At 33.6% G+C, this 24984-nt stretch overlaps 2 protein-coding genes and 1 pseudogene across 3 annotated transcripts; 1 reads left to right on the top strand and 2 right to left on the bottom strand.

The window, feature by feature from the left end:
* The first annotated feature begins 4766 nt into the window (after positions 1-4766).
* Positions 4767-6515, top strand: LOC11415982 (protein VAPYRIN-LIKE-like). The gene has a single exon (NM_001424631.1). The coding sequence runs from the start codon at positions 4865-4867 to the stop codon at positions 6257-6259; it is 1395 nt and encodes a 464-aa protein (NP_001411560.1). The 5' UTR covers positions 4767-4864; the 3' UTR covers positions 6260-6515.
* Positions 6516-9226: 2711 nt separating this feature from the next.
* Positions 9227-12317, bottom strand: LOC11417115 (elongation factor 1-alpha-like; annotated as a pseudogene).
* Positions 12318-17891: 5574 nt separating this feature from the next.
* LOC25484792 (uncharacterized) lies at positions 17892-22391 on the bottom strand. Of its 2 annotated transcripts, XR_003012286.2 has the most exons (4): positions 22149-22383; positions 21406-21698; positions 19757-19857; positions 17892-19219 (listed from the first exon to the last, which is right to left on the bottom strand). XR_003012286.2 is itself a non-coding variant. In XM_024784003.2 (3 exons), the coding sequence occupies exons 1-3, from the start codon at positions 22364-22366 to the stop codon at positions 19805-19807; spliced, it is 564 nt and encodes a 187-aa protein (XP_024639771.1). In that variant the 5' UTR covers positions 22367-22391; the 3' UTR covers positions 19756-19804. The 2 variants fall into 2 exon arrangements, 1 of the variants encoding a protein (XP_024639771.1); XM_024784003.2 differs by lacking the exon at positions 17892-19219 and having other exon boundaries at positions 19756-19857; positions 22149-22391.
* Between the last annotated feature and the right edge of the window lie 2593 nt (positions 22392-24984).

The following is a 24984-nucleotide window of genomic DNA, read 5'->3' as shown; positions in this document are numbered from 1 at the left end:
TTGGTTGGCGTTTTCACGATAAGTTTAGAGAGAGAAAGTCTGGGTTCTCTCTAAACACGTGGGTTTCAATTCCCTCCAAGCTAGTAAGTTATAATTCACTGTTATTTTTTGTAAATTATGTTGGGTGAACCTTGGGAGGATGACAATTGGACCAAGATTCGATGGATATCGCAAAAAAAAAAATACCTGCAATGAGTAGGGTAAAACATCACTTTCATGAGTACGGGCATGAGTCCGAGTTATTACCTTAAAATTTAAATAGGTATGGGTGCGGATAAGGGTAGTATAATACTCAGCCCCGCAACCCGCACATACATATTTATACAATGTAATAAGTAATTTATTTATTTTTTGTGTATAATTAATTAATTAATTTAGTTATTTAAGTCTAAACATAAACCTAAAAACTACTTAATACAGTTACCGCTCCCTCTCGTTCACGTACAATTTTTATATGGCTAAATTCTACGATTCATACTATTTTATGAGTTGATTTAAAAAAAATTGACCATAGTTTTATTACAATTGTGATGTTTTTATTGTCTTTCATAGCTAAAACGTGGATAATGAGTGTGGGTATGGACACTTAGGTACCCATCCATTGGGTATGGGGAAATATCCTAAAGTTTTTGCCCACAAAAATATGGGCTCGAATACGGGTAATTTTTACAAACTCGGGTATGGAGAAGGCAAATAATATGTTTATCTTTTGGCAATAAAAACATGTTTATAGCAATTCATTGTTTCAAATCAATGATAAACATATTATTTGAAACAATGAATTGAGTGATATTTTTATTTGAACTACAAGTAAAAAAATAGAAAAATCATTTGATTTTTAATAACTGTTGTGCTACAAGTTCTCTACCGTTGATTAATAATTGTTAAACAACAGTGAAAATGTACTTATAATATGACAACACAAAAATCATTGCTAAACAACATTGATAATATCGTACTTATGAAATGGTAACGTAAAAAAATTGAGTGATATTTTTATTTGAACTTTGGCTGTAACATGGTATTGAAATATGAAGTTTTTTTTTGATGTTGAACAAATTGAAATATAAAGTTGAAAAATAGAATAGATAAAATACAGGTTATATATATCGAATATTGTTGTTGACACTTTATAGTTTAATTGAAAACACCAATAAATTATTGAAATGACCTCATCGACAATTAACAGCCGTGGAAGTTAACCGGTGGTAGTTAACTGCCGATCTCCGATTCTATCCATCGGCAGTTAAGTGCCGTGGAGCATTTATACCATGTTTGTTATCCAGGAATTGAATCGCAAAAAGTTTGTGTTTACTCCTGTAGGGGTGAAGGATTAATTGTAAGGGTACGGGGTATAATTTTCGTTGAGTATCTGATGGTTGTATATTGTTTAGTTTGGGGCTTTGTCCCATTGGTATTTAAAGAAATTACTTTCCCACCTCTATGTTTCTCTTGCCCCTCCAAAAACGCCTTTCGTATTTTAGATTTTAAAACCCAAAACGTGTTTTCTATCACTTAAAATGAAAAAAATTTACCACGGTTGAACCATGATTAATTTTTTTTTTTAGGATCTTTACACGTTTGGATTCTAGAAATTGAACGACAGAAAAATCATATTTAAAATTCGATTGACATCTTTACATGTTTCGAAACAAGAGTGAAGAAAAAATAATGAATTGATGTGGAAAAATAATGAACTTTTTTTTTTTTTGAGCAGAAAAATAATGAACTTATGCAAACAAGTGAAGAAAATCATGATAAGTTTTTAATATCAGTTGTTTTTGGATAAATCATGTTTCATTATTTTTTTTTTAAGGGAAAATAAATTCCATTCATCTTTTAGCATAATTATCGGTACAAATATATTGAACATGTGTTAGAACATTTTCCATTCCCACTTCAAGAACAACACACATAATTAATTTTATGTTTGGATCCACTCAAAGATGGATCATTATTAAATATGAAGGTGTAGAATTGATTATGACATGTTTCATTGTTGTTGAGAAGATCTGATTCCACTTTTAGAATTGATTTTACATGAAGTTAGAATTTGTAATTTTTGTTTAATAATTGATTTTCACACACAAATTTTTAGTTCTACTCACGTTTATTTGAAGGGAATGTTGACATGTATCTTTAAAACATTGTTCAACATCCAAAAGTAGTAACTTTTATATAGAAAATTGTGTAATTATGATTTTTACATATATTTAACAAGTATTTTTAAGATAATTTTTTTTATTATTAATTTTTTAAATAATACTCTTAAGATATTCGTTAGTAAGTTGTTTATTTAAACACCACGGAGAGAGTCCTCCTGAGTTTAACTCAGTTGGTAGGGACAATGTATAATCTATACAGGGTCGGGGTTCAAACTCCGACTACCACAAAAAGAAAACATCATAGAGAGAAGAAGACACCTATTAAAATTAAACCAATCAAATTCAACTTAAATTTCCTGATTTTATTTTTTTTATAATCTCGCTCTACCACAAGACATCCAATTTTTTTATGAAGTACACACTTCTAGATTAATATGCATAGTTTTTAATGAAAAAATTCCCATGAAACTAACCAACGAAGATGTCAAAATGGGGCGCCGTTTTCGGTAGTAGATTTGAATAGGTCTTCTACGGTAGGAGACATTATAAAAGATTAATTTTTTTTTTTATATAACAAAAATGAATTGTGTTACCAAGAGATTGATGGAGAACACCGATCTTACTATAATCCTTCCACACTATAATTTTTTTTCACACTTTCTTCAACCTCTCAACCAAAACAACCCAGAAAGCAGAAACATTACATTTTTTCCACACTATATTTTTTTTTTCACACTTTCACACTAACATTACATTTGAGAGGTTGCTGGTGGTGGGTAGTAAGCATAAACTTGGAGGGGAAGAGAGAAGGATGGGTGTAAAAATAATCTAGTGTTATAGAGAGTATGAAAATACTACGTCTTCAAATTTTTTTAAATACATCCAATGGTTAATATCTATTTTGCAAAAAAAAAAAGAAGAAGTCCAAGTCTCTTACGGTAGGAGACCTAAAGAGGTCTCCCACCGTAGCCTTTGCCCCAAAATGGATAATATACATTGTTGCCTTAGACAAAGGACTTAATTTTGGTAAATAAGACACGTCATATAGAACATAAGAAGCTGTAGAAGTTGAAAACTGAAATAGAATGGAATGAGTGCTGATACACAAACACCCCCATATGGCAAACCACTTCTATACACATCTTATGTGGCATGGGTAATTTTGTCAATTAACAAAAACCGAGGGGTAATTTTGTCCAACTAAACTCTGCAACTTTCTCAACCCCACTATTTTCTCTCTCTTCGATCCTTCACCCTCTCTCCCGACTTTTCCCTTCACCGCCCACCGTCACTGGCTACCATCACCAGCAACACCCATTTTTCACCCATCTCATCATCTCTCTCCGCTTTCATCTCTTCGTTACCCATCATTGTTGGCCGCCGTCCTCCCACTAAAATCTCACCACCACCACCGTCGCCTTTAAATCTCAAGTTGTAATCAGCAAATCTGGCCACCATCGACCACCATCGTCCACCACCGTCTATCAACCAACATTGTCGTCGTCAGGAGATTGTGTGAAAATGATTTCCAAGGTGAAAGATGAGAGAGATAACACATATGAGAGAGGGAGAACGTTAGCTTATTTTAGATCTAAAAATTGAATTCATTGAAACATGACAGATGTAGTAGTAGCAGAAAGAAATGGATGGGGAGGAAAGGGGCTGTGAGGCCGGTGAAAGGAGCGGCGGTGGGGGCATAACGGAGAAGAAAGAGGGGCCAATGAGGTTCTTTGGAGAGAAACTTATTGTTCTATTATTTTGGTTGAATAAAACAAAAAAATAATTGCCACATAGGCAGTGGTAAAAGTGTGTATGGGATAAAGAGTTGTCTATGGATCTTTAGCCAATGAAAATCACCTAAAATTACAACTGCATAAAGTTATAAACAATCAGCCAAAAAGAGAAACAAAATTCCAATTACTGTTAGCTGACTTGGCTCAAATAATCTAAAATGAAGACAAATATCATTATTAGTCATAAATTTATAAAGTGACTCATGGCTGCTGAATATGACCTAATAATATTAAACAAAAACTAGAAAATGGTATGTGAAATCGCAACTGCCGCATTTTCTCTATTAAACATGGTCCTCATATACAGCCAAAGCCCAAAACCAGTGTGGAACAGAATATCAACCAAGTATATACACACAAGATGCCCTGTTTTCACTTTCAGATAGTACAAAAAATATATAAAATTGCACCATGACAATCCAATGAGCAGGAAAATTGTAATATGTAAATTTCAATTCCTTCTATACCCAACGTTTTGCAAAAATGAATGAATTAAAAAAATATATCAATTTCCTATGTACCGGTTCAAACTTACAACACTAAACCAGTTCCACAAAAATGGCTGGTTGAATTGGTTCAAATTCACACCTTTTTACCCTTTCAATTCAATAGCAAGCATGAAAAGAAAAACATCTTACATTGTCTTATTCAGAGTCTTCTCTAACTTTATTCATATCCTTCTTCATCCCACCCACACCTTCCCTGTCACGTTCGCAATCGCACCCTAACTAACGAACATCAATATTTTAATCACACATCACCAATAATCAATTCACAAATTAATTTCTAAACCCCAATAAGTCAACAATAAATTAAATCAAAATAAATAACAATGATAATATAATTGCAAAATAAACAGTCTCATTCCAACAAGCATCTTAATTTCTTCCGTCAATTTTGATTAGCACAAAATAACAAGACACTAATAAGAATTGAAAACACTCTTTTGTGCTAACCATCACCACCATGGATAGGTTGGTGAAAACAGAGTTCAACGAAGTGAACCTTAACTTCCAAAAAAACCAAAAATGTTCTTCCTCGTTCAAGCTTACAAACCTCATGCACACCATGTCTGTTGCAGTTTCCTTAACAACAACAAACCCAACAACCTTTTCAATCAACAAACCTTTGTCAGTAATCCCACCACTTTCTTCATCAACATACACACTTCATCTCACAAACCTTAATCAACCACCTTTGTCCGAACCTGCTGACGTCATCACAGTCCGAACCTCCATGCTACCAACCGGTAAAGCTACCACAGACGATCTCCGTCGTCTATTTAACAAACCTGGCCCCCACGTTTTCCGGGATGCAGTTATAACCGTCATCTTAGTAGGTCCCACCGTCGCGGAGTACGTTATCTCAAATTACGAAACTCGTAATCTTTTCACGAAAGCTATATCGGTTTGCACGAAATCGAATCTCACGAATTTGATGAAACCCGCGGTTGAAAGCGGGAAAGTTGAATACGTTACCGATCTAATCACCGCTGGTGGAGATGTGAATTTTAGAGATTCAAACGGTAAATCGCTTATTCCGTTTGCGATAAGAACTGGGAAACTCGCTGTTTTGAAGCTTCTTGTAGCTAACGGATGCAGAATCAACGATTCAGTGGATTTTGTTTTGCATGAAGCTGCAATAATAGATAGAGTCGATGTTGTAAAGTTTTTGTTTGAATCTTTCTGCGACGAATTGGATGTGAATTCGGTGAACAGAGAAATGATGACACCGATTCACGTATCGGCGAGTGAAGGTCACGTGAGTTTAATTGAGTTTTTTGTTTCAATCGGAGGAAACGCTAACGCCGTTGATTCCCGACGGTGGACACCACTTCATCACGCAGCGTCGAGAAATCATTTAAAAGCAGTTGAGTTTTTACTAGAAAACTCCGACGTAAAATACGCAAGAGAGTTAAACGGTAAAACAGCGTTTGAAATAGCATCGGAGAGTGGACACACGCGCTTGTTCGGTGTACTACGTTGGGGCGACGCGCTTCTACAAGCGGCGCGTGTGGACGATGTACACGCGCTGAAGAAGTGTTTAGGGGAAGGAGCGGAAGTGAATAGAAAAGATCAGAATGGGTGGACCCCACTACATTGGGCTTCATTCAAGGGTAGAATAAAGAGTGTTAAGGTTTTGTTGGAACATGGTGCTGAGGTTGATAGTGTTGATGATGCTGGTTACACTCCTTTGCATTGTGCTGCTGAAGCTGGACATTTGCAAGTTGCTTTGGTTTTGATTGCTCATGGTGGTTGTCAAACTAATCTTAAAAGTTTTCAACATGTTTCTCCAATTGCTACTTTTCAAAAACATGTTTCTCTTCATTATAGTACTAAAAAATCTGAGACATTTGCTTGAATGTATGTATAGTCATGTAAATTTGTACTGTATTTTGCACATACTAGGTTTCTTATGAGTTTTGTATTAGTCAGGGCAAAGTGCCTAGCTTATTTTGCTTATACTATGTATGATATCTGGCTTCAACACCAAGCTGGTTGAGAAAACTTATTTTTGCTTTCAGAGATTTGTGCAATCCAGCTGCCGAGTGTTTTTTTGGCAACAAGAATCTACATATATGTATCTAATGTCCAATTCCAATATTGATACTATCATAACAATTAATATCATGTTTATAACTTTCTATCTTTCTCCAATTGTATGTGAAATTTGAACTCAACGTATAAATTTGTATTATGGATAAATTCTCTCTGAGATGAAAACTAACCCAGGTAGATGATGATGATAGGGAAGATAGTTTCTTTTCAAAGTCAATGACTCCAAGTTTTAAACGAAGAAAAGGAGTGAAAAGCTTCAATGTTAAAGGAATTCACCAGATTTCCCTCAAGTAGTATTCCTCCATTACTCAACAAAACTTTGATGTGCTCAAGATTAGACCTATGTGATCCCCAAGTATTAAAGGTGTTTAAATCCAATCTGATCATGATTAGAATTGTAATACAATTAAAAATATTGAAATTCCTATAAAATTGTATTGAATGTTATTTATCTTCTATTTATACCTAAAACAAAGAACTTATTAGTTGAAATTGGCAAATAGTTGAATTTAAGATCAGGCAAGTTCTTCTATACATCTGAATGCGAGTTAATTGATTTTTTCTGCACTTATAAAAAAAAACTATTAGCATGTTATGAGGAGACGACAGAGGAAACAAGAAATGCAAAGAAAGAGGGAAGATCAAGTGAAACGTGGTTACTTGAGGCACCGCATTCCCCAACAACAATAGAAATCAAGCTAAACTCCGTAAGCCACATTGTTTTGGCCAGTAGAGGTAATGTTTGCCTATAAAATACCGGTGAAGGTACTTTTACAAAATTTATCCTTTTATACTTTACTTTTATGTCTTCTTTAGTTCACACCATATTACACTCACCATAGGAACCAAACCGAGAGAGGTAAACAAAACCTTAGCACAAGCCTCCAAAACCAAGCAAATACCTTCTCCACTTCTAGGAAAGCTGAACCGAAGCATATTCGACACCAAACACTATAACCAATGGAGGAATTCGCAGCAGAAATAAACATAGCCTGCAGCTGAGGACAATCTTGAAACCCAATTCTTAAGGACAGCAGTAGTATCTTAAAGGATCTACTCAATCTGTTTTAATTATGTTTCAATTTTAGATGCTTTCATGTAAAAAATAATATATATTTTTTTTAGCCTCCTTTGTATCTTCTTCTACACGCCTAACTTGGAGAATGAAGTTGCAGACACATGTAAATTGAAATAAGACCAATACAGAATATATGTTAAATTGAAACACAACCTATTAAAACTATTTTAGCAAAGCTTAATTATTAAGAAAAATGGACAGCTCGAGGTGAAAGGTCTAAACTAATTTGATAACAATCGTAACTATCTAGCAAGTGGTTTGCTTTTTTGTCGAAAAAAGCTAATGAAGCAAGGGAACGATCCAGCTACACATACGCCTTTCATCCATACTGAATCTTTTATAAAGGAAGCAAATGAAAGAACAGAAAAATCATCAATGCCAATGTCACTTCTCAAGGGATTTTAGCTAAACAAGAATCAGAAGCATTTCTAATGAGCGATTTGAATTATCACTATAATATTGGTGGTTTAGCTTTAACAGGAGGAGCTTCAGGAAAATCTCTTATGAATAAGCAACATTGGGTCATTTGTGCTACAGTTTAAGTGTGAGCAATTATTATCAGCCAAGCTTAAGATAATTTGAACATAACCCGTTTTGGAATCAATTCCAACTATTTCTTCTCTTCAACTATTTCTTCTCTTCAAATGAGCAGCATGATTGAAAATGAAGTTAAGAATTTGAAGAGAATTACAAAAAGGGAGACTGACAAGTACCTTGTGCAGACAGACTGTGTTTAAATTATGTGAGTGAAATTTAATAGTGTTTCATTCAATACTCTATTTAGTTATATCCCAAATATATCTAGAAGGCAGTTTTAAATGCCAACAAAGATATGTAGAGGCAGGTTGAACTTAAACTAAGCTGGAAGTAAATCCAATCAACAATTTAGAAGTTTGATGGAACTACATTTCAAATCCTGTGGTTATGGGGTATTTTAGAGAAAGATTTTGCTGAACAAACAGAAGAAGAAAAATCAAAAGTTGAAAAATAGAAAAAAAGTACTCAATTAAAAAGCTTTGTTTTTAATAAGTCAATGGGGGGCTACCATGCTATAACAATAAAACAAGCTTGGGAAATTATGCTCAAAACACATGGAGCAAATCCAATTTAACGAAAAAGGTTGCAAGACTTAAAACAACAATTTGAGCTGATTGAATTTTACAAAGATGAAAGCATTCATGATTTTTTACGAATGGATATGTTGGTCAATAAAACCAAGAATAACAATGGTAATATAACAGAAATACAAGTCAAGGAAAAAAATTATGCAAACACTAACAAGATGGTTCAATTACAACATAGCAGCAACCAAGGGGTCAAAATATACCTTGAATGATTTGCAAGCATAGCAGACATCCCATTTTTTTCTTAGCAAGATTAATTGCATAAGAGAAATCTCTAAACACATGATTGAGAAAAGTTCAGAAGACACATGCACAAGATGGAAGTGAAAATAAGATGTGATGTAGGAATATTCCAAACTCAAAGCACATTTACAAGTACCACAAGAAGCCTTACTAATTCTAACAAATATCTAATTTTAGCATTAATATAATGAACTCTTAAAGACTGAATAAAACCATAGCAAGACAATGATGTTCATCTATATTTCCTAGAACAATCAGAGATACTTGACCCAACAAAAACTTCAGAACTTTCTAGCAAGGAATAAACACACAGATAGATAGTTAATATTCAAAAGATAATCACCAGGTCCATAAACTTGCTGCTTAGATAATCCAAGTATTCACACTAGACATAATATTCATAGCATACAAACAAAAAAGAAACGGTCCTGCCACCGTCGATCTAGCTAGAAGTCAGTTCTGGGAACAAAAGCTGCGAAGTAAGTTTACTAGACTAGACCAGAAATAGACATACTTCGGATCAAAGTCCATTTTGTGTAATAACGACAATAGACTTGCCTAGATTGATAATCCGTCAAAATTCACTTCTTCAATCCCTTTCTTTGACTTACTGCCTCCTGCATCCTGATCCTTCTCTTTCGTCCCATCATTGATGCCTCTAACCGGCACAGTTTGACGCGCCACCATGGCCATGGTGGGAATCAACTTAGCAGCCTTAGCACCACTATTCTTCAAGATCACATCCTGATCCTCCTTCCTTTTCTTCAACCTATCCTTGACAAATCCAACGGGCACAGTTTGAGGCACAGTGTGACGCATGCCTCTGAAGGCAAAAGGTGGGAGTCCAGACTTACGGCGAGCTTCTACCACGATGGGCTTGGTGGGAATCATATCAACAGCCCCAGAATCACCATTCTTCAGGGTCACATCCTGATGTGTCTTCGCTTTCTTCGTCACATCCTTGATGACTCCAACAGCGACAGTTCGACGCGTGTCTCTGACTGTAAAACGGGCAAGTGAAGAATATTTTGCATTAGGCTCTACCACCATGGGCTTGGTTGGAATCATTTCAACAAGCCCCCCATCACCATTCTCCAAGAATTTGGGCTCCTGCTCAAGCACAAAATTACAACGCCTGTCAAGCTTGTTAACAAACCTAGCGAACCTGACAGGAATGTGGGAGGTGTGGCAGTCAACAATAGGTGTATAGCCAAGTGGAATTTTTCCATCAGGGTGATTAATGACAATAATATGAGAAGTAAATTTAACGGCTTCCATGGCTGGATCATCGTTGGAGTTTGAGGCAACATAACCTTGCTTGAGATCCTTAACAGACATGTTCTTAACATTAAATCCCACAATGTCACCAGGAAGGGCCTCGATGAGACCTTCGTGGTGCATCTCCACAGACCTCACTTCAGTTTGCACCCCAGTTGGGGCAAAAGTCACAGCCATTCCTGGTTTCAAGACACCAGTCATAACACGACCAACAGGCACGACTCCAATTCCTCCAATCATGTAAACAGACTGGATTGGTAATCGGAGAGGCTTATCTGATGGCCTCTTCGGTACTTTGATTTGGTCGATAGCTTCAAAAAGGGTGGGACCTTTGTACCAATCAAGGTTAGTAGAGCGCTCAATGATGTTTTCTCCAACAAAACCAGATATGGGAATAAATGGAATGTCAGATAGGTTATAGCCAACCTTGATCAAAAGGGGGGAGAAATTCGTCACAAGTTCTTCAAACCTACCCTTAGAGTATTTGGGTGTAGTTGCATCCATCTGTCAAGATAGATGATAATTAGTACTTAATATAAATGAACTATAAATAAAAATAAACAAATACAACTTTAAAGGGGCTGGAAATATAAATACCTTGTTGCAGCAGCAGATCATTTGATTCACACCAAGAGTATAGGCAAGAAGAGCATGTTCAGTGGTCTGACCATTGATACCAGTCTCAAAACTACCAGTTCTGGAATCAATGATGAGAACAGCACAGTCAGCTAGGGACGTGCCGGTTAACATGTTCTTGATGAAATCTGTGTCCGGGGGCGTCAATGAGAGTGCAGTGGTATTTGGTTGTCTCAAACTTGGACATGGAAATATCAATTGTAACACCTCTTTCACGCTCAGCCTTGAGCTTGTCAAGTACCCAAGCATACTTGAATGAGCGCTTGTTCATCTCAGCAGCTTCTTTCTCAAATTTCTCAATGACATCCTTTTTAATACCGCCAAGCTTGTAGATCAAATGACCACCAGTGGTTGACTTCCCAGAGTCGACATTACCAATAAATACGATGTTAATATGAACCTTTTCATCATCACCCATTAGTCCTTGAACTTGAAATCACAAACAGAATCTGTCCATTCAACACAGAAAACAAGACATTATAACTACTATATATATATATATATATATATATATATATATATATATATATATATATATATCCCAGTATTCATTCAATAGTAAAATAAAATACTTATATAGCAACAACACAATAACATTCCCACAAGTCAAAAATTGCATAATGAACGGCAACAATACAGAATAAAACGGGCATGAAATTGAGTGTTTAACTTCGTCTTTGTCATTATGACATGTATAAATATAATAATATGTTACAGCATAATTCAAAAACATAAACGATTAACACACTAAAAACATAGAACGATGCTGAAAAAGAACATAAATTCACAACAAATAAAAACTACCGATTCAGACATATAAACAAACATCCAACGAATCAAAAGGAAAAGCATAAACTTAAGCATAAACATTATTATCATGATCGAATACGGAAATAAAAATAAAAAGAAAATGCAGAAAATAAACGAACAAAATATCTAACTATCCTAAATGATAAGAACACATCAAATAGAAACGAAATTGTACCCTAAATTGTGAGAAAGAAATTTACCTTGAATGAAGTTACTCAGAAACCCTAGAGAAAATGAAATGGTGAGAGAATAAACAGGGTTACATGATTTATATGGTGCAGCGTCGTTTTTCTTTATTTTGACGGAATTGCCCTTTGTTTTTGCATGCACCGCCACTCTCTGAGCCCCCTATAATATACTGCCATGATTTCTGGCTTCAACACAAAGCTGGTTGAGAAAACTTATTTTTGGCAATAATTGATACTATCATAACAATGTATGTCTTTGACATTAATATCATGTGTATAACTTTATGTGAAATTTGAACTCAATGTGTAAATTTGTGTAATGGATAAACTTTCTCATAGATGATGATAGGGAAGATAGTTTCTTTTCAAAGTCAATGGCTTCTAGTTTTAAACGAAGGAAAAGGGTGAAAAACTTCAATGTTAAAGGAATTCACCAGATTTCCCTCAAGTTTAGACCACGAGTATTCCTCAAACAAGTTCTTCTCAGCCGAATGAAGGCTTATATATCTAAATGCGAGTTAGGTAAATCTTGTTCATGTCTATTAAGGTCCAAATAAGGTCGCGAGAATGTTCAAAACAATTGAAGCTTAGTGGAACTTGAGAAATTTAACATTTTAATTGTGTTCTATGTTTGTAGCGTCACAGGATGAAGTAGCTATTAACCTATGAAGCCCGGACACGGGTACAAAAGTGCCGGTACGATATGATACAAGCACACGGATACGTTAATCTTTTTAAATTTGGGATACAAACATTTATTACTCTTCATTATTAAATTATTATAAAAGTAACAATTTTTACAAAATAATACATGTGCTCAAAATAAAAAAATGTAATGTTTTCGTATAAACTGCATTATATTTTCATATGTTGGGATATCGAGAAAAACATCATTAAAAGAACTCAACACAAATTTTATATAATGTTGATTAACTGAATCACCTTCCTCTCGTTACCTTCATTCACAAGAAGTATAATTTTAAGTGATTCATTTGGTAAACAATTATATTGACGCATATATAAAATTGAATCATATTCATTTATTGTCTCATTTTTTTACCCTACATCTCTTTCTAGAATATGTATCTATGAAGAAGTATCTTAGAAGTATCCTTGTATATCTGTGGAGTATCATATAAGTATCTGATAAAATATTTTTTAAAAATTAAAATAATAAATTCCGATACTTCGTGGGTACATATGTATCTGCGAGTATCCGTGGAGTATCGGTATCCGATACAGGTATGTCTCCGTTTTGAAGTATCCGAACTTCGTAGCTATTAACACATAAGCGTTTAAAAAAAAAATTGGGATTCTCTCCATTGAAAATTGTCTTAAGTTTTCTCATGTGGAATCTCAACCATCAATCATGAGAGAGAAAGTGAGAATTAAATTATAATGAAAAGTGGTTGTTGTATTTTAATGGTGTAGATTGAAAATGGAGAAAATTTGAAAAAAATTTCAATGGAAATGATCCAAATCCAAAAACAAACTATTAGCACGGATGCACGTTTTGATGAGACACCACATACTCCATCAAAGAAATCAAACACTACTGCGAAATTAGCCGAGCAAGGCTAAGCTGGGTAGGCCACATTGTTTTAGCCAATAAAATTAGTGTTTGCTTATAAACACTACACTTCTTTATTTTTCATAACACACAAGATCTATCTTATGTTTTACTTTACTTTTATGTCTTGTCTAGCTCACACACCATTTGAGAACACACGTTAGGGTGATAAGAATTGCGAATGATCTCATATTTTAATCTTCATTTATAAGGAAGATTTTATGCATGTGATCAAAGAGCCAAGGTTATTTCATTTCATTAATAAACATGAGAAACAAGGAATAACCGAAGATTGGCTAACTAATACACTTGCACTAGCAGGGTAATAGAAGCTAAACCATAAAACCAGTAACAAAACAACAAAAGGAACCTCTAACATAAAAGCTAATCTTCCCTAGAAACAAAGCAAGAAAATAAGCCCCACACCCCTGCTTCAACCTGCTAAAAAAGACATCAAAAATTGTCCCCAACACCAAATTCCTGCAAAACCTACTGCAAGGAAAACCAGAAAAAATGAACCCGTGAAGCAAAAAGTTTCCATGCTATATAATAGCAAAGCAAGCTTGGGAAATTATGCTCAAAACACATGGAGCAAATCCAGTTTAAAGAAAAAGGTTGCAAGACTTAAAACAACAATTTGAGCTTATTGAATTTTACAAAGATAAAAATATTCCTGATTTTTTACAAATAGATACATTGGTCAATAAACCGAAGAATAACAATGGTAATACAACAGAAAAACAAGTCATGGAGAAGATTATGCAAACACTATCAAGATGATTCAATTACGCCATAGCAGCATCTCAAGAGTCAAAAGATCTTAACGAACTTGAATGATTTGCAAGCATAGCAGACATCCCATATTTTTTTTCTCAGCAAGATTAATTACATAGAGAAATCTCTAAACACACATGATTCCAAACTCAAAGCAGATTTACAAGCAGCACAAGAAGCCTTACTAATTCTAACAAATATCTAATTTTAGCATTAGTATAATGAACTCCTAAAGGCTGAATAAAGCCATAGCGAGACTGTACAGTGATGTTCATATGTCAAAAGCATGAGGGAAAATTATATTTTCAACTTACCATTTGTGTGGAAACATTAACAAATTTAAGAAAACTAGAATTGTGGTTTAGTATTATCAACCAAAACCTGTTCAGTTTCTGTAAATTACGGTTATTTTAGGATAATGTTTCATGTACACACTTTTTTTCATACACACATTGTACCACTCCATGTGAGAGTGTGTGAGAGACAATACATGTGGGTGTACAAGTGGTACATGCTACCTAAGGTGGTCTATGTATCACTACTCGTTTTTTTTAAGGCAAATGCTAACATGAGGCACATGTTAATGAGCTAAATGTTGAAATATTTATATTAAAATTCCGTGCATTCAACTTTTGAAAAGTCAAAATATTATTTTTTCAATTTAAAATTTCTACTTTTAAATTGCTTAACATGTGCCCTTGGGGTGCAAGTTAACAAGACCTTTATTTTAAAAGCGGCTTTGAACCAAAACTGGTTGAGTCAGCTCAAACCTGACGAATTTCAAACTAGTTCTAGAAAACGTTTTAAACGAATTTCAAACAGGTTTTAGAACTGAATCAGATTTTGAAACACAGTTTTACAACTGGCTCAGAATATTAGTGCTACTTTTTATTGTCATATGCTACATTCTGAAGTTCACATTCAGGACTAAACAACTGAATTTAAAGCTCCACATGCTGCTCAATTCAGTTCTAAACTGGTTTGACAAGTTGAGAACCACTTAAACTAACTGTCATAAAATATCAGTTCACATTCAGGACTAAACAAACGAACCTTCAAAAAAAATTGTTCTCAAGATAAAATTTAAAGTTCCACATGCTGCCTAGCATTGGTACTTCAAGAACTTAAATGACCAGAAAGCTAAAATTAGACTTGTTATGAGATTGTAGAAGATTAGCTTGCTCGAATATTCTTTTAAAATAAAATGTTACTTGTAAATACAACCCATTGAAAGCACAATTACAAAAATGATGGCTTACAATATCATTCTTATGAATTGAAAAAGATGAATGAAATGTAATCGTTTCATTAATTAGAAAAGAGAATACAATGGTTATTTATACAAGCAGTGATACACAAGTTAACCATTGTAGGCTAACCAGTAGAGAATTCTAAGTTCTATAGATAGCTTGATACACAAGAAAACTGTCTAATGAATCAATAGCAATGTGAATCAAAAGCTAATATGTAAAGGCGACACGTAAAATAAATCCTATTTAATAGACCGTGATAGATTGTGTTAAAGGGTGTGACTCTAGCACTTTTTCTTATTAATAATAATAATAATAATATCCTAATCTAGAATGTTTCCTTAAGTCAAAGTGTACACATCATTTTTCTATTTTTAGACTGCTTCTAGAATGGTCATAAAATGCTTTGCTGTTGTGATTGCTGTGAAATCTATTTCAATCCAAACAAAGACATATTCAAGCACTAATTAATGAGTTGTCACTAATTTCAACCAATGATTCTCATGGCTTTGCCAACCAAATATTGAATACCCCAAAATATATAAATAGTCGTATATGGGCTATTCTCTCTAAAACATATCAAGGAAAATATAAGGGTTAATTTGGTTAACTACAACTTGTGATTAAGATTGATTAATTAAATGCCAAGGAAGATGGTGAAGGTTGAAATGAGATTGAGAGGCATTCAAAATTGTGGTGAGGTAGCTCCTGCTCTGATCATAACCCCTAAAAAATGTTCTTCTAAATTTCCAAGGTTGGAGCCTATCATTGAAGAAGGACCCAAGAGCTTCCAAACTATGCCAAAGAGAATGTTGTTTCTTGTTCCCGCTTTCATTTCTTGTGTCTCATACTTCTTGTTGTACAGATATGTTAGTACCTTAAATTAAGATATTATTACGAATATGTAAGTGCTTTTGCACAACAAGAGGATGTGTAATTACTAATTATATCATATTAGATTGGTTCATATTGAATGTCATTAACTTTCTTGGCACCAATTCAAAAATAACAATTTACTTTGTTTTTCATTTGTTTGTGTTTATTTTTGGTATCAAATGCCAATATTCAAATCCGAAAAAGAAAGCAAGCAAAAAATATCATTTAAATAATAACCAAGGAATGGTTCCTTATTTCAATTGAACTTCAAATAAGAATCCATAAGGAGATTTGACCCAAAAAGAAAAAAGAATCCACACATTTTTTTAAATTGCTGATTTGAATATTAATATGATGTGATGTGATATTTGTACTACGGCATACACCTAAAACCTTATTTTTCAGTAGTTGCAACATATAGTAAGGGTGGCATTTAGCATGAGAATGGATAGTTGTTTCCCACCATAGGAAAGTAAATTTTATCCATTAGATTAAAGAGGTGTATAGATTTTAACATGGTCTATGTACATTATATTTTTTTCTGTTTTTCTTTCACATTTCTTCAACCTTCAGATCTGAAATTTACATCTACTGTGGAGAAGAGTTTAACCCTCCACCAACGCATCGTCACCGCCGGCTCCAAGACCGACATTGAAACCTACATCTCCGACTCCATTCTCCCTTCAAGAATCTCCTTTCTCGGCCCTGCCATCAATTTCCACTCGTAACCCTCTCCTCGTCGTCGTCCACTCACAAGCCAGAATCACCATCACGTGATCAACGAGTCAGTGAACTCAAGTTTGACTTGATTACAAAAAAAAACAAACACCCTTCAATTGAATAGAACCATTATTATACTAAAAAATCAAATCAACAACACTAAAAATTATTCGGCAGAAGGAACCTTAAAAATCCAACCGGTGGGTTTTCAATTTTTTTAAATAAAAAAATGGTTGTTTTGCTTTACTGGGTTTCTTAAAATGCGAGATTTGTTGGGATTGGATCTGAGTAGTCTTCAGATGCTTATAAAATGATTCTAAGAACACAAAATTCTAAAATTAAGGATTTTCTTATGTTCAGATTTTCATGTTCTTATTTTGATTCTTTTTTGGCTTAAAAGGAGATAATAATAAAAAAGCAGAATTTGAAGCCAACACTTATGTTCTTTGTTTTCTTCGATGGTGGGTTTGGTAGAAAGAATTAAAATTCCAATTTCCTCTTTGTTGAATTCTTATTTTGCATCAGAGGAGAAGGTGGATGAAGGTAACAGTGGAAGGTCGGATAAGATGGTGAGGCTAGGAGGAAGATGATAATAGAGGATAAGTGGTTAGATCTAGTACTGACAGACCATGATAATATTATGTTTTTTACTTAATCCAATGTTTAAAAAAAACTTTCCCATGGTGGGAAATAACCTTCCATTCCCAGACTAGATAAGGGCCAACAGAACTCAGCTAAAATGATCATACTCTCCTTCCCAGTATGTAAAATCCACAAAAAAAAAAAAAAAAATCAAAATCTGTACATTTGATATGACAATATAGAAAATGCTAGCTTCCATAAACATACAATCTATAATCTAAATGTAAAAACAAATCATGCTGTCACTGATCCTAATCCAAACTCAAAATGCAAGAGGCAGAGTTCAATTTCCATTTCTAATACTAGGCAGCAGAGCAGAGCCGCCTCTACTGCTACTAGCTTCAAAATTTTGCACAGTGCAATTTTTATACTTTTTTATCCGTAAAAGTAAAAATAAAAAACACCAAAAATAAACAAACTACAAATGGCCAACCCATTCAGTTGTGATACACATCTGAATTCAATTCTTTCTTCAATCTCAATACTTTCCTAATATTGAAAACTATAAAATATTGCAAGTTTTTCCTACTTAACACAAAGACAACAAGTAACATTGTGTACAATATGCAAGTTACTCAACAAGAGAATAATCTACCTCAATCGTAGAGGTCTAAAACATCAATCCAACATGCTAGAAAATGTTCCATGAGGAGCTGGAAGCGTAATACATTTTTGTAATTTTTTACCATCCCCTGAATACACACTACATTGTGTATATGTTGAAAGATTGATGACATACACAGAGTTACTCTCATATCCCCACCTATTAGGGTTGCTCAATGCGTAAAAGTTTCTCTTCCCAGCATAAAATAATGCAATGTTGCCCAAAGCTTCGAGTTTGACATAATTCATGGTTGAGAAGTCTATCTTGTATACATTCCTCATTTTCTTGCACGATAAATCAACCACCAAAAGTTGCTCATCACAGCAGTTTTAGAAATTTAATATTTGCAGAATTCAAGCTGAGTACCCCTATGTGGCCTTGTCAGTGACAACATATATTATATTATGCAAAACCACAAAGTCAACAACCCTCCCTAGATTTCCCATTGTCGAATAAGCAACCCAACCACAATTTCGAGATTGATAGACATGCAATCTCCTAGAACTTTTGCATGAAACCACCAAGACAAATTCCTCAGATCATTTGCCAAAAGCAAGCAAGGCATGGTTATCAAACATATCAGGAACAACTTCAAAGGTAGAGGCAGTGATTACCTTCTTTATCCTTGTAAATGGATTGATTAGCAAAAATGAATTACAAAATCCTGCCATGATAAAATATCCGCTAGAAGACGTAACATAGACATAGCTGATGAAGTTCATCATCTTCAATAAATAAATCTTTCGGTCGGGCAAGCTAATAAAGGAATATGATTCCTCATGACGATTATACGAAACTTGAAGAAGTAACGGTTCTTGCGATACAAGTAAATTTCTCCAATAAAAAGCCCTCCAATTCTTGCACACAACGGCAAACTGAAAGAGATCGTCAAAATCTAATGTTTTGGAAATGATATTAAGCACATCCCAAGGAAGTTCACAGTTCTCTGCTATCTTCTTCACCTTTTTCCCTTTAGATCACAACAATAAAACAGTGTTAGGTGATTTCTAAACATGTTTTTTTAGTTATTTTAGGAACATAAGATATTTTATTGTTTATTTGATATTTTATTTTTGTTATTTATTACCCCATTTTCCCAAACAAAAATCTAGATCAGCATAAAATATTTATTACCCCATTTTCCCATCTTCACTTTGTATATTCTAAAATCTCTTCTAATACATACTTAATATTGTAATGACTATGGCAAGTATTTATGTATGAAACATCTTCAACTCGTCTATACTTAAATCTCTTCTAATATATACTTGGCAGTCAGACTATATACGGTAATGACCGGTCGACGTAAACTTTTACAATAATACCAAAACTCAGCAGACATATACAGCAGTGAAAAATATAAAACTTGTAACACCAAGATCACTAGTATCATGTAGCAAACAATAGTACTTTGCACAGCTACAGCTAAAACATAAAAAATTGAGAACCAGAGAGTCCTATTCAAAACTCAACAACCACATACAATAGTGAAAAATATAAACCTTACCACGATTGTATCCAATTTTCAGATTAACTTCCTCAGACTGCTCTTCAATCATACGATTTTGGGGCACCACATTGTTAGCTGAATTACTATTTGCCATGATCCTGCAGATATTGAATGGTAATTGTAGAACATAAATTAATCAATTACAGACAACGTATTAAACCCTAAAAAAAAAACCTAGTAATTGAATCATAATTATAGAAACTATGTTTTAGCTAAATTCATGTTAGATAGAAATTAAAATAAAGTAAAGGATCATAATTGTTGGTTATAGGCCATGCATGCAATGGTGAAGAAAGGAAAGGGGAGAGGTGTGTGTACTGTGTGTGGAAGGACTATTTTGCTGTGAAGTATGTATGACAGACAAGGAGAGTAACGTTTATGCAGCCTGGAGGCTATGCGAGTGTGTTGCACCGAGCAATCCACAATAACGAACTCAAGCCAACGCCCCGGTCAACCAAAGTGCTTTAAATAGACAGTTTTGAGCAGCTTTTTCTCTCGATCCAATTATACTCTTAAGCAAATTTGACCCTAAAATGATATTTTGTTTGTGTCATTCAAAAAATAAATATTTATATTTATTTGTTATATTTTTTAAAGATAGATATTATATGAGTATATTAGATTTGTTATATTGTTAGAATTATTAAAGAAATAAATATAATTTATTATGATATAAAAGGGTAAAATATATATTATTCATGTCTATAATATAATTGTAATCATAATTTCATAAAAAATATAATGTTTTCATAAGATTCAAATGACATCAAACACATCCCAAGGAAGTTCACAGTTCACTCCTGCCTTCTTCGCCTTTTTCCCTTAAGATCACAACAATAACAATGTTAGGTGATTTCTAAACATATGTTTATTAACTTATTTTTTTTGGAACATAAGATATTTTATTGTTCATTTGATAATATCATGGAAAATGGGAATACAAAGAAATATTTATCACCACATTTTCCCTATCTTCAATTGGTATTTACTTAAATCTCTTCAAATATATACTTGTCAGAGTATAACTGTATATTGTAATGACTATGCCAAGTATTTAAGTACGAAACATCTTCAACTGGTATATACTGAAATCTCTTATAATATATACTTGTCAGACTATATACTGTAATGACCAATCAACATAAACTTTTGCAGTAACACCAAAATTCAATAGACATATACAGCAGTAAAAAAATATAAAACTGGTAACACCAAAATTCACCAGTATCATGTATCAAACAATAGTATTTTGCACAGCTACAGCATAACAAATTAAGAAACATAAGGTCCTACCAAAAAGTCAACAAACATATACAGCTGTGAAAAATATAAAATTTGTAAGACCAAAATTCACAAGTATCATGTATCTAATAATAGTATCTTGCACAGCTACAGCTAAAACATAACAAATTGAGAACCACAGGTCCTACCCAAAATTCAACAAACATATGTACATGTATCAAACAAGAGTATCTTGCACAACTAAAGCTAAAACATGACAAATTAAGAAAAAATCAACAAACATATACAACAGTGAAAAATATGAAACTCGTAACACCAAAATTCACCGGTATCCTGTATCAAACAATGGTATCTTGCACAGCTAAAACTTATAAACAATTAGATAATTTCCTTCATAGCCTTACCTTTTCTTTTACGCCGAGACTCTAAGAACCCTTTTTCTTGTCTTTCCTTTTTAAAAAATAATTTCCTTGCTTTGTCCCGGATCGCTTCCGTATCCCGACCAAACAGTTTTTCTTCATTCCCGATGTCTCTCCAATTGATGTCTTTCCAACTTTTTGCATCTAAGAAGGACTTGAGCACATTGTTTTCTTCATCTGACCAGCGCTTACGCTTATTGTATCCAAATTCCAGATAAACTGTCTTGGATAGCACTTCAATCTTATGGTTTTGGGGCACCTCATTGTTAGCCGGATCACTATTTGCCATTATACAACAGAACAGAACAACATGTACTAAATCAATCACCAGATATCACAAACAAACATATTAAATTCATTTTTTTTATCTTTATTTACAAACAAAAAATTATTTGTATTGGAAAGTTAAACCCTAAAAAACATAGCTATTGAATCATAATTTTAGAAGTTTTACAATTAATAATAATAGTAGTAGCAGATTATCGGTATTGGAAAATTAAACCCTAACTAAAAAAAACCACCAATTGAATTTCATAACCCTGAATTCATCATGTATAGAGAATCAGAAATTTATGTATAATGATAATTAAAGAAACTCCGTTGGTATAAAAAAATTAAAAAAAAAAAAAAAAAAAAGAGAGAAATTAAAATAGAATCAATCGACAAAGTGGATTCAGAGAACATATGATTCTGAAAAGAGAATGAAACGAAACAGCATGGAATCGAACCTGAAGGAAGTGAAGTGAGGAATAGAGAGAAAAGGAGAATGAAAATAATGCGATTTGTGAAAGTAGTTGAGTGAATATTTAAAGGCCAATATGGGTGTTGATAGAAGTGGATGCGGCGGATGTGTTGGGAATGCAGAGGAAGGGAATGGAATATAGCCATTGTCCGAAGGCTTTCGGGGTGGACGCCGGAGTACGGTAGCGTTGTTCTGTTCTTGCATCCATTTTTCACTCACTTTTAAATCCCCTTTTAAATACTCCATCGGTCCCATAATAATTTAGGAGTCCTTTCAAAATAAAAAATCTTAAAATCAATTTTCAGTCTATAATAATAATTATTTTTTAATTATAAGTTTAATTAATATCACTTTCTTCATTTTCAATTTAACTAACATACGTCATCCTATAATTATTATAATAAAAAATTTACTTCATCATGTCATTATTATAAGCAATATTTCACATTTCTAATACAGATTGAATATATATTTCACGTTTCAGATCTCTTTTGATCTAAGGGGTTATATTTGTTCATTTAAAATTGCTTGTAAACTACTCTCAGAGGATTGATTATCCTTCTGTTCCACCGCCACCGCAAGACCACTCGTCGCCGTCCACACACTCTACTCCGACATGGCCACGGATTCATTCATCACCCTCCCAATCCCCGGTGTAATGCGAGTTTCAATCTGTCTCGATATCGTCATCACACATTTTGCAGACAACAATGAAATTTTGTTCGTCTTATTTAAGTGCGGACATTTTTGTCCTTTTATTGCAGCTTAATAATCTTGTTTTGTATGTTTTTTTATACAGAAAAAATAAAATAAAATAAAATAAAAAAACAAAATTGAGAAGAGATTTGACCATTATAAAATATTTTGGCCGTCGATTAGGTTAAGGAATTTGGCTTTAAATTAGGTCAAAATGACTCATCTTGCCTTTGTTCTCAATCTCATAGAACTATGATGTCTAGTTCCAATCATTGATTTGTTGTTATAGATCGTAACCAACAACTAGTTTTGTTTGGTTAATGGCACAGAAATGCAAATGCAGATATTCATGGCAAGAAAGGCACATAAGCGCTAACCTCTATTTTCAGAAGATATAGAGATCCACAATCGTGTCAGGGTGGTTCACGTGGTATTTTAAATGAACAAATACAAGCTCTTAGATCAAAAGAGATCAACGGGTAACATTAGGTGTCAACGAATTCGTTGACACCTGATGTCAGGTGTCAACGGATCCTGACTCATATATTATATATATATTAGTTCCGATCCGTTGACATCAAATAGTTTCTAAATTAACTCACAATAATGTCTCTCTTCTGATCACAAATTGAAGCCATACTCATTTTTTCTTCTGAACAATTAGTTATTCTCTACCATATGCACTCCTTGATAGATTTCTCATACATATTGCAACCTATGCACATAATTTATCTAAAATTATGAAATCATTTGAAATTAGAGGAAACTAGTGAATCATGAATCTAGGGTATTTTGGATTAGATGGGTTTCCTTTGATTGGTGGGTTTTTCAGTTTGGAAATAGAGTTTATAAAATTTCTTTTTATCGTGTTCTTCAGTTCTATAAATTGAGACGGAAATTGATTTATTCAATTTCATTACTTTTAATTGACTTGTAGAAATTCAAATGGAAGATTTGTTGAAAATTATTTTGAAATTAAGTTCTTGAGTTTCTAAATTCTTGGTGAATTGACATGGAAATCAAGTTTTGGCTGGATTGTAATTGATCGGTTGAATTTTGGATGGGTTTACTTTGATTGTTAGCCATTAACATTAATCTGTTGAAGACGATGAAGTAGAAAAATGTGTGTGGGATTAGGTGAGGCAAGCGAAAAAAGATCATGCTTATTAATTTAACGAATAATTATCGATCATTGGATTAAATAAATTAGACGGTTGAGATTTGGTGTCAACGGATCATATATATGTAGGGTTTGAACCTCAGACCTTGTATATTATTATGCATTGTCCATACCAACTGAGCTAAGTTCACTAGAAAAAAAATCAGTTATAATGGAATGGAGGGAGTACCAAATTTTATTTCATTTTCATGCTACTTTTCCTACTTTTATGCATATCAAACTAAGGTTTTGTTTGTGAGTTTGGAGAGGAATGAAGGAGAAGATTTTAAAAGAAAGGAACGAGCAAGTGAAAGAAGTAGAGGAAAATGGGATAAAAGCCTTTGTTGATTAAATAGGAAAAAAAAATTGAAATTATAAATTCTTACAAATATCCTCCCTCATATTAAAGAAAGGGAAAAATCTTTTAAAATTATTAAACGTTACCGTCAATTTTCTTTATTAGTCGACGTGACGTGATCGTTGATTGTCTTCACGTGGTTGATAGACAATGTCATGTCATAGGGGTAAATGTTTTTTTTTTTTTTTTAAAAAAAAAAATCAAGATTATTTAACTATAAGCCAACTCTCCCACATAATTTTACATTTATGTACAAAATGCTAACTGAAATTGATAGTAATAAAACAAAACGGTTCATGTGACAGATAAATCAAATTGAGAGTCTAGCATGTATGCCATTTTCTTTTCCATAAGATTTGCAGTAAAAGAGTTATAGAGATTTATAATTTGGAAATATTAGAATCCTATATGAAATGATATTACAAACCCTGCCAAATATTGGTGACGGTATAGATCGGTACCATTTATCATATGTAAGAAACAAGTCGTGCCTCATGAGGTGACCATTACAACACCAAATCCTTGATTTCTTCGAAGACAAGTTACTATAAAAGAAAGAACTAGACCCCCGCTTGAGTACTCCATCTCCTGAAGATACAAACAAATAAA

Source organism: Medicago truncatula, chromosome 1, assembly GCF_003473485.1.
Source record: "Medicago truncatula cultivar Jemalong A17 chromosome 1, MtrunA17r5.0-ANR, whole genome shotgun sequence".
NCBI classification, from domain to species: Eukaryota; Viridiplantae; Streptophyta; class Magnoliopsida; order Fabales; family Fabaceae; genus Medicago; species Medicago truncatula.
The sequence above is the reverse complement of the archived record's forward strand: the minus strand, read 5'-3'. Positions and strand labels throughout refer to the sequence as shown.